We start from the raw sequence: 13213 nt of genomic DNA, 5'->3' as shown, positions 1-13213 counted from the left end.
AAAATGCTTTGCGCTGGTTAGGTGGTACTTTAGGTGGTAAATGTTGAAAACCACTGCCTTAAACGATGCAAATGCCGAGCTCAGTATTTAGCTCATCACACAAAGGGCAGAATGCTGTTCTGCTTTATTAATGCATATAAATACCAGTGAATGTGACAGATATTAACACAATACACAGGACATGTGCTGTGTTTTTAAACTGAGTTTGTGTGTGTGTGTCCTGCAGGTTTTTCCTGATGTGCTACATGTTTGTGAACTTGGCCTGTGCCCTGCAGACGCTGCTGAGGACTCCAAACTGGAGACCCCGCTTCAAGTTCTACCACTGGTCCGTTCAGCGGCTACTGAGATGAATAGCGGCTGAATTATTGTATTTTAAGTACATTTTTAAATATGTCTATCTTACCGTGTGTGTCTGTCAACAGGGCTCTGTCCTTCCTGGGGATGAGCTTGTGTCTCACTCTCATGTTCATCTGCTCCTGGTACTATGCCATCGTCGCCATGGTAATTGCCGGCTCTATCTACAAGTATATCGAGTTTGCAGGGTGAGTGGAGCGCAACCCCGAGAGAGATTGGATTCACTGGCTGCCTTTTGGTTTAGCTTGTGTGTGTGTGCTGTATTTTAAGAGTTTTCTGCTTCTAAATCCACACTATCAATATGTTTTGTTTAAGGGTTTAAAGAGAAATTGGTGTTTTGGGTTTTAGTACTTCTGTTTGTTTTGTCTCCTGTCCCTCATCTGAGAGTGCCGATGTCCTCGCAAAACAAGTATTATACTGTAGGAAACATGTAGATACTATGTGTTATAATTATGGATGGATTATGAGACAACTGGACAACCCTCCCACATAAGAGCGAAACCCCCAGACTCAAAGAGATGCAAAGTAACTACAAACGAGTGAGGTTTTGCAGGTTCAAAAACTATACAGCAGGTGTGTCGTCTGTAATTACTCTGCATCTCTGTGTAGTTGTTTTCTGTCTATTTCCATGATGAAGCAGACCTGTCAGGTGCTGCTGTTTCAGTATTTAGTTCACACTGGAGATGGAGTGGCTGTCGGACTCGTGTCTAAAGCTTCCTGCCACAGTACACTGCACCATATATTATACTAAACACAAGTGCACGAAGGAAACCAGCAAAGAAAGCTAAAGATTAAAACAGTGGCCTGTGCCCGCTCAGTAATCCATCCATGCTTATGATGGAGTAGTAACGAGCAATTGCACACTGTGTTTTTAAGCGTTGTGATTCCCTGTGGTGAGTAACATCATGTTAACTTGACATTTACCAGTGATGCCTAATCCTTAATCACACTGCAGTATGTCAAACTGTCGTTTAAAAGTCGATTTGTTTCTGTGTGCTCGGCCGTATCACTGTCACTTAATATATTTAGAACGAAGCTGCTAAACTTGTATTCATGTTTTGATCGGGGAGTATTGATTGCCGCTTGTCTGTGTCACAGCGCGGAGAAAGAGTGGGGAGATGGGATACGAGGCCTGTCTCTGAGCGCCGCACGCTACGCTCTCATGCGGCTGGAAGAAGGTCCGCCGCACACCAAGAACTGGAGGTATGACGCACAGAGTCACATATTTTAGTGTTTTATCGTGGTTCTAATTAACATATAAATGAACAACCAGTCTCTCCATTAATGTGATTCTCCTCATCCAAGCTGTCAAACATTAATAAGTGTTCGTGAACTCATATTAACGCGTCATCCTTTCACGCTGTTTTTCTCCGTCTCTCCTTCCCGACTAGGACTTGTGCTTGTCCCACCCTGCCATTTCTTTCCTCACGCATCTATTTGATTCTTAGTTGCTCTCCCTTTTCTGCTTTTCTTTCCCTCGACTTTTTTCTGCCTGGTGTTTTCACTTTCTCTCCCCTCTCTCCAGGCCCCAGTTGTTGACGCTAGTTAGTACAGACGCCGAGCAAAACGTGGAGCAGCCTCGTCTGCTCTCTCTCACCAACCAGCTGAAGGCAGGCAAAGGTCTGACCATTGTTGGAACAGCTCTGCAGGGAACCTTCCTGGCGAACCACGAACAGAGCCAGCGTGCAGAACAGGTGGGGAGCCTTAAAATTCATTCAAATAAAAAAAGTTATGTATATATATAAATATACATATGAAAATGCAGTAAATCCCTAAATAGTTATGTGAGTGTTCAAAGTCAAAAGTGCAAAAGGCAGGCGTCTTGAAATACTTGGTTCTCGCTTCATTGGTTTCTCAGGCAAAACAACCCTGTGAGCCTGCGGCTAACGCTAAGCTAGCCTTTCACCTGTTCTCTGACTCTTGGTGACATTTATTCTCCGTCTTGTCCTTTTCTAGGCGCTGCGTAAACTGATGGAGACCGAGAAGGTGAAGGGCTTCTGTCAAGTGACCATATCCTCGAACCTGCGCGACGCCACCTCCCACCTCCTCCAGGCCAGTGGGCTGGGAGGCCTGAAACACAACGCCGTGCTGGTGTCCTGGCCACGCAACTGGAGGCAGGGAGACGAGCACCAGACCTGGAGGAACTTTGTTGGTGGGTCACTGGGAAAGCAAATAAACCAATCAACCCATCCAAAAGCTGTGGCTCTGCTAATGCAGTGTGTTGGAGTGGCACACTTCTTTTATTATGTCCAGCATCTGTGCTGCTGAAGCATCTCAGCGAGACAAAATCCTTACCAGCTCCAGCTTTTGAGCAGCTCATCCAGCTATTAGCCTCTCTGCTTGAGGGTGACAGATGAAATGAAAATCTGTTTAATAAAAAGAATAGTTGATCAATGTCAAAGCTTCCCATTGAAGGTCAAGCAGAGCTTAGCAATTAGCTACATCAACAAAAAAGCCACGCAAAACAAAATCCAAAACACTTGAAAAATGCGAATGATCATCATAACAATAACTGAAGTAGTATCGCTCACGCTTTTCCTCTCTGTATGTGTCCGTTCTGCAGAGTTAGTCAGAGAAACCACCGCCGCGGACCTGGCTCTGCTCGTCCCGAAGAACATCGCCGCCTTCCCGTCCAACGGAGAGCGCTTCACCGAGGGTCACATTGACGTCTGGTGGATCGTCCACGATGGAGGCATGCTGATGCTGCTGCCCTTCCTTCTCCGACAGCACAAGGTACACAAGCATCAGTTAGCTCTGCAACAAAAAGACTAAACAAGTAAATATTTCAAGTATAGTACAAACAGGTAAGGGTCTAAAAGTCTAAATAAACACTTAATTAAAAAGGTTTAATCCCGATATCTGTCATATCCCATCATCCTGTCATTATATTTTCTGTACTGTCCTTTTAAGAAGTTCAGTTTGCAGTTTTAATACTCTGAGATGCAGCTCAGAAATAGATTATATAGTATTTTGTGGTGAGGTTTCATGTTCTAAACAGGGAGGCAAGATTTGCCAACTCGAATCCTATAAAACAAGATTTACTAATGATTAAAAAAACGACATAACAGAGTCACAGAACAATTCTGTAAGGGTGTGTCAAAAGGGTTGTTTTTGCTGATCAGGTTTGGAGGAAGTGCAAGATGCGCATCTTCACCGTGGCCCAATTGGACGACAACAGCATCCAGATGAAGAAAGACCTGACCACATTCCTCTATCATCTCCGTATCGACGCCATGGTGGAAGTTGTAGAAATGGTGAGTTTTGTGAAGACTAAACTGACTTTGTTAAATGTATGTAACCACTAATGTCAGACAAATAAGCACATATATAAATGCTTTAATCTCAGCGGAGCTCAGCTGGTTACGTAATCAAAGAACTTAGCAACGCTACAAAGATGAGCTTTTCACCCAATAATAACAGATATAAAGAAATCCGCTTTGAGACGCAGTCGGTCGACACGTCAGTTGGTTTAGTTGATGCTTGTGTTTTAAAAGCACATCACATCCAGGATACAGGGACAGAGACAACTACTGGCAAATGACTATGAAAAGCACACAAAAAAACAAGTGAAAGAAGAAATGAAACCTCCTTTTCTTTCCTCTCAGCATGACAGTGACATCTCAGCCTACACCTACGAGAAGACCCTGGTGATGGAACAACGGTCGCAGATGCTGAAACAGATCAACCTTTCCAAGACTGAGCGCGAGAGAGAGGTAGGAAGATTTTTTTTGTTTTGAAGTGCTCTCGAAGATGCCCACATGACCTTGACGAGACTTGACGGGGCCGACTTGGCATTTCCGGCGTGATTTTGACTTGTTGCGACACGTAAACCCCTCTGGACAAAAGCATATCTAAATCAGAGCAGTGGGACACCATATTTCCCCTCTCCATCAGCGTTGACTAGAGCAGCGACGGCTTGGCTTTTGTGAATCACAGCATGTCGGCGTCTTGACACGTGGAAAAATAAAAGATATTGATCTCAGTGTTCAACTATTATTAGCTCCTCCGAGTTCTTTGTTGAGCTTTTTTTGTCTGTCATTGCGGAGATATAAAGTAAATACATGTAAAGGCACATTCCTGATCTGCCTTGCTGTCTCATAAATATTAGAAAGACGTGCATTTAAAAGAATCTCCTCTCCTATATCTCTCTCCATCTGTGTCTTCACAGATCCAGAGTATCACCGATTCCTCCCGCGGGTCGATCCGCCGCAAGAACCCGGCCGCTGTGACCACCCAGCTGAGCGTGACCGAGGACCCGCCAGCAGCCAGCAACGAGGAGAAGCCCGAGGAAGAGGTAGAGCGCGGCTGGCCTCCGTTTGAAGTGGAAAGTGTGTGCTCACGTGTCGGGGATTTAACGCAGAACGAGCAAGCAGGGAACAAAGTGGAGGATTTAAAGCGACGAGATAAAACCAGGCGCCCGGGGGATTTCATGACAAACAACATAGAAGAACAAATCACAAAGTCAAGGAAGACTATGAATAGAAGTTTGGTGTCATATACGACAACTTTATATGATTTAAAGGAATAGTTAGACATGCTGAGAGATGAACTGAAGGGGCGATACTAGAATAGTAGAAGGTACATTCAGGCGTGATTGTTGACTGCGTCTTCTATTCGACCTGCAGGTTCATTTACAGGTAATGTGAGATAGATTCACTTTTGTCTCGCGTCAATCAGCCCATGTTACTACAAAAAGAAACGTCATAAAATGCTGACTGAGCAATGTACGGCTCCTTAATCTCACTTCTCTTCCTCTCCCTCTCTCAAACACTTGTGGCTCTCTGTGACTTTGATGTGCATTCCTACATTTCCACCTCAACCGTGACTCTTTCAACCTTTCCCCTCCCCCGTAATGTACGTGTGAATCCAACGTCCGTCCTCTCTCTCCCTCTCGTCTCATAGTCAAAGTCGGCCTCTTCCCCTGTTTCCCCTCCTGCGCAGGTCCAGCTCATCCACGACAACACCACCCCAGCCAGCCCCGAAACCCCGGCCACCCCGCTGACCCCCGCTGAGGGCGTCCAGAGCCCCGGGGAGCAGGTCCAGATGTCCTGGACCGAGAAGTGTGACGGCGAGCCGCCTAAGCCGCCCGGTGCAGCCACACCGGAGGGCATCAAAGACTTATTCAACATGAAGCCGTGAGTGCTTTTGAAACGCTCATTTGAACCTTTTACCTGTTGTACAAGTGAATTACCTTCTTGTTCCTGACAAAAAAAGGTTTCTCTTTTTGTTTCTGTACAATGTAACACCAAAGAGGTCCACCCAAGTGCTGTGATAGGATTATTTTGGAATAGGAACACTAAAAAAAAAACATTCACAGCTTGGTAGTGATAATTGTGTGTTTTTCTTCCTGCCATGCTGCAGCGAGTGGGAGAACCTGTAAGTACAGAAGTCCTTATGAACCTCATTCAGCCCATTCGCATCTCATACGGACCGAGTTGGCCACATGAGCAGATGTGGATGGAATACTTGCGTGTGAATGAGCATCTGTCACCTCGACCAGCTTATTGACCCCAAAAAAAAGCTTCGGAACATGCTTTGAAATATCACTGAATAAACCGCTTGACCTCGCTGCCTTGTCTTCACTCAGGAACCAGTCCAATGTGCGGCGTATGCACACAGCGCTCCGGCTGAATGAAGTCATCATCAAAAAGTCCTCAGAGGCCAAGCTGGTCCTCCTCAACATGCCCGGGCCGCCCAAGAACCGGACAGGTGACGAGAACTGTATCCTTCACCGGGACAGAAGTAGGTTTACTGAGAGGGGTTCTTAACGCGGCTACGTTAGAGACCCAATGCACTCCTTTCTTAACACAAGTGGTAAGCTTCAACTCTGTGGAGTCACTCGCCTCCTGACTGTTGTTTGTGTCCCATTTTCATCGCAGGTACGATCGATTTGTACGTGTCCAATCCGCTTCCGCGTTACTTTTGTTTATGTTGTCGTGACAGCGTTGGAAACGGGTTTGTTAGCATGTTGACATTCAGGTGGTGTGAAAAACACAAACTTGAAGTGGCTCTCTACAGATACGACATCTGTTTAAGCCTCAAGCTACTTTCCTACTCCAGGAATATAATGATATTTTGTATTTTTGAGCAATAAATAGGAAGTTAATTGACTTGGCACTGGGATTTGTTATCACAAAATATGTGCGAGATGGCAAAGAGGCAAATAAATAATTGGGATTTATAAGCAGAAGGTGCCATTGCAAGCAGGAGATGGAACCTTTGAGTAATATTTGCAGGTAATATTTTTGTTTGATTCTTTTTAATTACTCTTTTAGCCCACGGCATAGTTGTTTTGTCAGTCTAGAAAATGTTTTCCTCCACATTTTGAAGCACTCTTTAAACTCTTTATATCTTCTCCTGTCAGTGGGAGAATATATTAAGAGTTAATCTAGTATTTTTAGCAGTTTACAGCTGGGATAATCAATGTTTAATCATCTTCTACAGCTAAACGCAAACAGAACGTCTTAATAGTTTGACTTTTTTCACAAAACGCTATCTTGCCAACAGATGAGAGGATTCATAGAATGCACATCTGTCCCATCAATAGAAGGCTGCAGCCAGAGAGACCTGAGGAGGAGGGCCAGGAAATAGTTCTGACACTTTAGTTTCAGTACGGATTAAACACACGAGGGTTAACGTGATAATAGTGAGCTTTAGGATTTGGTTACTTTTGGTCAAAGAGTCTGTTTCCCTGTTGACAGTCTTCATGCTAAGCTAAGCTAACTGTCTCCTGGCTCTAACGTCCTAGTTATCGTACAGTCATGACGTCTTCTCATCTGACTCTCACGCAAGAAAGCAAATTCGGGTTTTCGCCAAAATGCCAAACTATTGATTTAAGTTTTGGGTTTTGTTGACCCAGTGTCAGTTCATGCAGTTTCTGTTTATGTTTTACGTGCTTCTTCTAGTTTCTTTAACACTTCTCTCCAAGACATGGAGTTCCTTGAGGTCCTCACTGACGGCCTTAACCGGGTCCTCCTGGTCCGCGGAGGCGGCCGCGAGGTCATCACGATCTACTCCTGAAAAAGCAGGCCCCTCCCCCGCTAACTCCCTCCTCCCACCCCTCCCTCAGCCCCGTTCCGGCGTCACCTTTGCTCCCACTCTCATCAACACCGCTTCGTTATGTCGCTCGTGCCGTTTATTTCTGTAAGATAGTCCTCTCACGCCCAACCACTAGCTCAGCTTCAGCACCTCTCCCTCCGCTCCATCCCCAGCAGACCGATGAGCAGAGTCACGATGCTCGGCTACTAACGCACTTCACGCCGGTCCAGTAAACTACGATAACTCTAGACTCATTTAGATGCTATCTAGATTCCTTCCTAAAGATCCTTTTTTTCTTTTCTTTTTTTGGTCTTTTTTTCGCTAGTCTGTAATCTGCTGTAGTAACTGGCGTTGAGTCGGAGTCGCTCGGTCAGGAGGAGGTGGTGGTGTTGGGCGTGAGGCGTGAGCGCACATGCATGTCTGTGTCTGTCTTTGTTTAAATCTCTGCCGATTCTTTTTTTTTTTTTTATACGAGTGTGGCCTAGCAGCGGTTCCCGCCAGCTGGAAGGAGCTGGCTGTAGGAAATGTCTGTTTAGTTCCCTCGTGGTGATCGGACACCTCCCACAGCGCTGCAGCCTGTTGTCTTTCCATGTGATTAATCTTTCAAGGCAAAAAAAAAAGACACTGCGACCCACGTTCAGGACCACCAGCTGGAAGGAGAGTAGTCGCGAAGCATGAACTGTGAAAATTCACATCGGTATTCAAAGAAGACTGAAAAAGGCACGTGGATCCAAAACCTGCAGCGCCATCTTTAACCCGACCAACTCCTTCGCATGGCGTCCTTATAACTGTGTGTGTTTCTACTCGTTCCGTTTCCGCCATCACTGTCTTTCTACCCGCCCTCCTCTCGACTCATTTCTTAGTGGCTGTTCATCCCCGTGGCCACTGTTAGTGCCAAAAAAAAAAGAAGAAGAAGAAATACAACAAGGCTAGCTTAGTTTGTAGAGATTGAGAAGTAATTAAAACTGTGAATAGTGCGTTTCCTACCAGGCAGCTGGTGTGACAAGCGGAGTGGGGCGACAGTACAAGCACCCCGAGGAGATTATCATTGCCAGCACCCTCGACCCCTCGTGTGGATCACTGTAAATAATGTACAAGCTCTGACGCGTTGTTCAGTATGAGTGTAGTATTTTTGTGACATACTAAAAAGCTTCTAGTGGAGAGAAAACGCTCCTTCGCTGAGAGGGACAGCTCAAAAACGCTGTTTTAAAAATGTATGTATCTATTTATTTATTGGATGGCATAGGCTCCTGTCACTATGGTAACTGTCATTGTAACCTCGACAAGCACTGCACCTGCACTGTCCGCCACTGTGCAACAAGTGACATTTTAATGAATTCATTCAATTTAAAAAAATTCTAAAAATAAATGTTATTTTTTCATCTAGAGAACAAATATGTATTTACGTTTATAGACGAGAGTTAACACATATCGATGAAATAGTTATATGTCGTTTTGATTGTCACTCAAAGATATATTGTTGTTTTTGCCTAATTTAGATACATTAATTGTGCCATATCAAAGTATTTTTCAAAGAGAAATAGTGAAAACAAATTCTATTGATTGAATTAGAGAGAACAAAGTGTGAAAATGAAAAACGGAGGCGTCTCCATTAATGACACTGTAGACGGAAAATCACCCGACAGATGATAAAAGCACGGATGTTCAGACGCTCCGATTGGAAGTATATCAGCTTTTACAGAGGTGAGATCTTAAACATCTAGCGATTGATTATTTATTGGGTCAAGTCTAAATATATAGAGAGGACGATGGCTTCTGTAGCTAGGAACCCCACGTTGTCCACGAGACTGAACTCTATGCAGTAGACTCTCCAGTGAGATTTTATATCCTCTAGATTGGCTAAGATTTGAGCCACACATGTTCTTGACTGAATGACTTGTGAGCAAATCATATTTAGGTTTAAAAAAAAAAAGTGCATCTTGGAAGGAATGTGCAATAGTTGAAATCCGGACTCATGTGATCATGTTATTTATTTTTTTACACATATATTTTGTATATGTAGATTTCGTAAGTCTGAAAAAAAAAAAGGAAATTCCAGATTCATCTCACTTTGACCAAGGACAGCTGTCACTTTACTTTATTTCAGTTTCTTTTCATGAAGAAACTGTTTTTGGTCATTTGCACTTGTAGTAGAAATATGAATATAAATAAATACGTATATATATAAACAGTATATACAATATATGGAAGCAAAACAAATTAGTTTCTAGAAGTATTTACAAACAGTATTAAATGTTTTTAGTGTTGCCTGAATGTCGGACCATATGTTGTGAATGCTGCTAGTATCAATAGATTTATTTGTACTGTAAATAGAGATGACTAAAGCAACATTAAAGATCAAGTGAAAAAGGGTATAGAAATACATATCAGTGGTACCTGTAAACATTTGGCCTGAGATCTCTGGACAGGGTTAGCTTTCTGTTTTATTAGAAAACTATACTGAATACCTTGATGCAATATTACAACTGAGGGTAAATCCTCCACCTTTATATTCTCTTTTAAAAAGAAATGCTCTCTTGATTATTATCATCTTTAATCCCATAAGTAAAGTGAACCAATTTGAATGTAACCGATTATTAATTTACTCCAAGAAATTTACAGGAATCACCAAAAAATATGTTAAAGATGATGAATATTTATCTGCAAAATTTTTAACACATCTCTCTACCTTTGACACCTGTGATACTTAAGAAGCAGCCACTCCTAGTTTTCAAAGGTTTTAGGGTGCCAAGTCATGAAGATTTTTCTTTAATAATACGCTTGCCACACTTATTAACTCTGACAACGGGGTCGTTTATTAACACTCAAATCAGTTTTTGAAGAACACGGCTGTTTTGGGAGTGTCTCCACAACATCGCCTGCATCAACTGAGCCTTTTAAATTGATTCAAAAGAAAAGATATCTGATGTTTATTGGAGAAGTTTATTGGAAATGAATTTATTTATGGAATTATAAATGTTTTATGATTGCTGTTTGCATGGTACTATGTGGCAATATTTGTTTTAGTGGTTTCTATAGTGATGACTTACATGTTTAAGGGCCAGAGTGGGGTAAAAGGTTGTCAAACGTTCTCATCAAGTTACAGATGTTGAGAACTCTGGAGTGTTTGCGACACGGCTAGACCTTGAAAACAAGTCTTTTGCAAAAAAATAAATAAAGTATGAGTTCACTATATTGTTACTTGTTATATTTCAATCTTGCTCAAATAGTCTTAATAGATTTTGAGTTTGCGAATGGATGGGCCTTAGAACTGGTCATTTCACCTTTGTAAATATATATCACTTAAGTCAGAGACACTGTAACCAACTAGTGTTGTCTTTCGTTGTACACTGTTCTATCACTGTGGACAAAGTCTTAGAGTTTTGTAAGATTATGTGCAATATCGTTCTCACACTGGTCATTTTTTTTCTTCTTTCTTTTCGTCACAGTTATTTATTTTCTATAAACAACTGGAGGTGTCACTTATTTCATCAGAATGTTTGTCACCAGATCTTACAGACGATAAAGATCGACAGTGTTCATTCCAAATGTGGCTGAGACAGCAAAGCACTTTACACTGAGGGGGTTCTGTGTGGCAGGATCAGTCTGCAGGAGCGGGGCGTCCAACAAGAGCCAGCCTGCTCTGGGCAGACTATCCCAAGTGACCTCTGGTGGCACATGAGTGTATTACAGCCAGCCGTGGAGGTCTGACAGCTCAGACTAAAAAAAAGTGAATAAGATTAGCTCCCATCATCTTGCAGCAGTTTTGAAACGACAATGTCGAAACCTACCTGCTGATTATGTTTACATCTTAGCGTTTCAGAATTTTCTTGGACATTTTAGCATGCATCACATTCTTTCCTTTCTCTTGCCAAAAAAAAAAAGAATAATATTAACTGTTAAATTTATAGTGCTTGTCACTCAAATCTGTGAGGTGAGCCTTCCCAGAACCCCTCCCCTACCCCATCTTCCCCAAATTACCCAGCCTCCCCCATCCCAGCCACTAAATCCACCCCAGCTCTGTATTTTAAATGTGATTGCAGTATAATTCAGAAAAATGATCAAAGAATATAAAACTCGCGCTTCCAATTTCTGGCACTGGCTCTGTTTGGACGACACGAGACGGTCTACTTAGAAACCAGCACGCCCCCTCTCCCCACAGCTGATCCATGATTTAGATCAGATCCTTCGCCTGCACAACTGTAGCATGAGACAAACTCGCCGGTGATCATTACTCAGTCTCCATCCTTAAATGGATATTAAGGGCTCTGAAACACATCTGTTACCGGGTTGAGGAGGCTGTCCTGTTAAGAAACCGACAGAGAAAATACAAAACCAGCCCCAGATTATGGCAGAGAGAGCTGCACACAAACACACAAGTCTGTAGCTGAGATGAGGTGGCGCCCCTCGGTATATTCTCACAGGAGGCGTCAGACAGACGCGCCTGATGTTGGAGGGAGAGCTGCGCTTCCATTTCAGACAGTCAGCCTCTCTGGGAGTTTAAGAGAAGAACTCAAGTGGCTGTCCACGCAGTGCAAGCAGAGCCAGGTCCCAGACATGTTGTGTAACTCAGTGCATGCATGCAATTACCCTGAAGAAGGTGTATTGAAAATATATTGGGTGTTTGTGGTATAAAAGTATTTTTTGTTTATATCAGTTAGAAAACATTTATTTCTAGTCGTATGATTTTTTTTTTTCTTCCTCCCTTTCCTTAGGACTGGCCAATCATTGTATTCAAGATGAATATTATTGTTATTATAGTACAAGATTCTATTTTTTATGGTAATTTGTTGACAAGATCTTCTCATTGTGTCAAATATTATCTGCAGATAAACTGATAACCAAAGTATATATTTCAGTTAACTACATACATGATGGTGTGCTAAAGTGTGCTCCAGTGAATTAGATGCCGTAAAAGCTTTTCTTTCCCACTAAATTGTTTTTACAATTTTCAGTTAACAGATTATTTATATTGGGTAAGATTATGAAAGTGCCAAAGTAGTAGAGGAGATGCCTGCAAAACCACTATTTGGTGGAAGCTGTATGAAAAGGCAGCCTGTCCAAAACTACATTTACCTACTTTTTTTTAAGTAAATAACTGGTTATATTCAGTGTATATTGAAGTATAATAAAAGTATAATAATTACCAATCAGAAAAAAACTGGTCTGGTTAGTCGATATTCAGACAACCTTGAAAGACAGTTTAACATTTTGGGGAATACATTTATTAGACGAGTTATTACAAAGAGCGAAAACAATCAGCCTTTTAAAAAAAAAAAGAATAATGTCCATCAATCAGCATCTCTAATGCTCATTAATTAGCATTTTGTTTATTTGGACAAAAAAAAAATGCTTTTGCCAGGTCACAATGACTTTGACCCCCACATTCTAATGAGTTCAACCTGGAGTACAAATTTGTGCCAAATTTGAGTAGTTTTATATTTAACCGACAGGCTCGTTATCGATCTTCTCATTTAACTCTCGTGAATAAACGCATTCCCCGCTTGCAGTACTTCCTTTACGGAGTACTTCCCTCCAGAGAAACCCCGTCACTGTCTAGGTTTTTAATTTTAATTCACTGGAGTTGTGGGAAACATTTTGTATGGATGCCTGACAATGTAATGGATGTAGATATATATTATATATACAGCATACACACAAAGACACACCTGTATCAAATTTCAGTAATATGAAAATGCTTTTTTCATTCCAAACTGTTAATTACTCTTCCTTGATACTGTACCTAGTCTTATGGTAAAGCCGTAGTGTGTTCCTTTAAGTTTTGTGGGAGTGTGTATGTGTGTACATGTGCACTTGTAAC

At 42.2% G+C, this 13213-nt stretch overlaps 1 protein-coding gene across 1 annotated transcript in view; it reads left to right on the top strand.

The window, feature by feature from the left end:
* slc12a5a (solute carrier family 12 member 5a) overlaps positions 1-7374 on the top strand; it is a gene marked incomplete at both ends in the record, with an annotated part of 89013 nt that extends 81639 nt beyond the window's left edge. The window contains 13 exons of the mRNA XM_079217841.1: positions 227-325; positions 423-542; positions 1453-1557; positions 1880-2048; positions 2311-2506; positions 2918-3087; positions 3477-3608; positions 3960-4067; positions 4523-4648; positions 5296-5489; positions 5716-5730; positions 5942-6075; positions 7283-7374. Of these exons, the coding sequence (XP_079073967.1) occupies positions 227-325; positions 423-542; positions 1453-1557; positions 1880-2048; positions 2311-2506; positions 2918-3087; positions 3477-3608; positions 3960-4067; positions 4523-4648; positions 5296-5489; positions 5716-5730; positions 5942-6075; positions 7283-7374 (1660 nt within the window). The remainder of the gene's footprint in view (positions 1-226; positions 326-422; positions 543-1452; positions 1558-1879; positions 2049-2310; positions 2507-2917; positions 3088-3476; positions 3609-3959; positions 4068-4522; positions 4649-5295; positions 5490-5715; positions 5731-5941; positions 6076-7282) is intronic.
* Between the last annotated feature and the right edge of the window lie 5839 nt (positions 7375-13213).

This window comes from Taurulus bubalis, assembly GCF_910589615.1.
Source record: "Taurulus bubalis genome assembly, chromosome: 5".
Taxonomy (NCBI): Eukaryota; Metazoa; Chordata; class Actinopteri; order Perciformes; family Cottidae; genus Taurulus; species Taurulus bubalis.
Note: the sequence above shows the minus strand (reverse complement) of the source record. Positions and strands in the feature narration are given on the sequence as shown.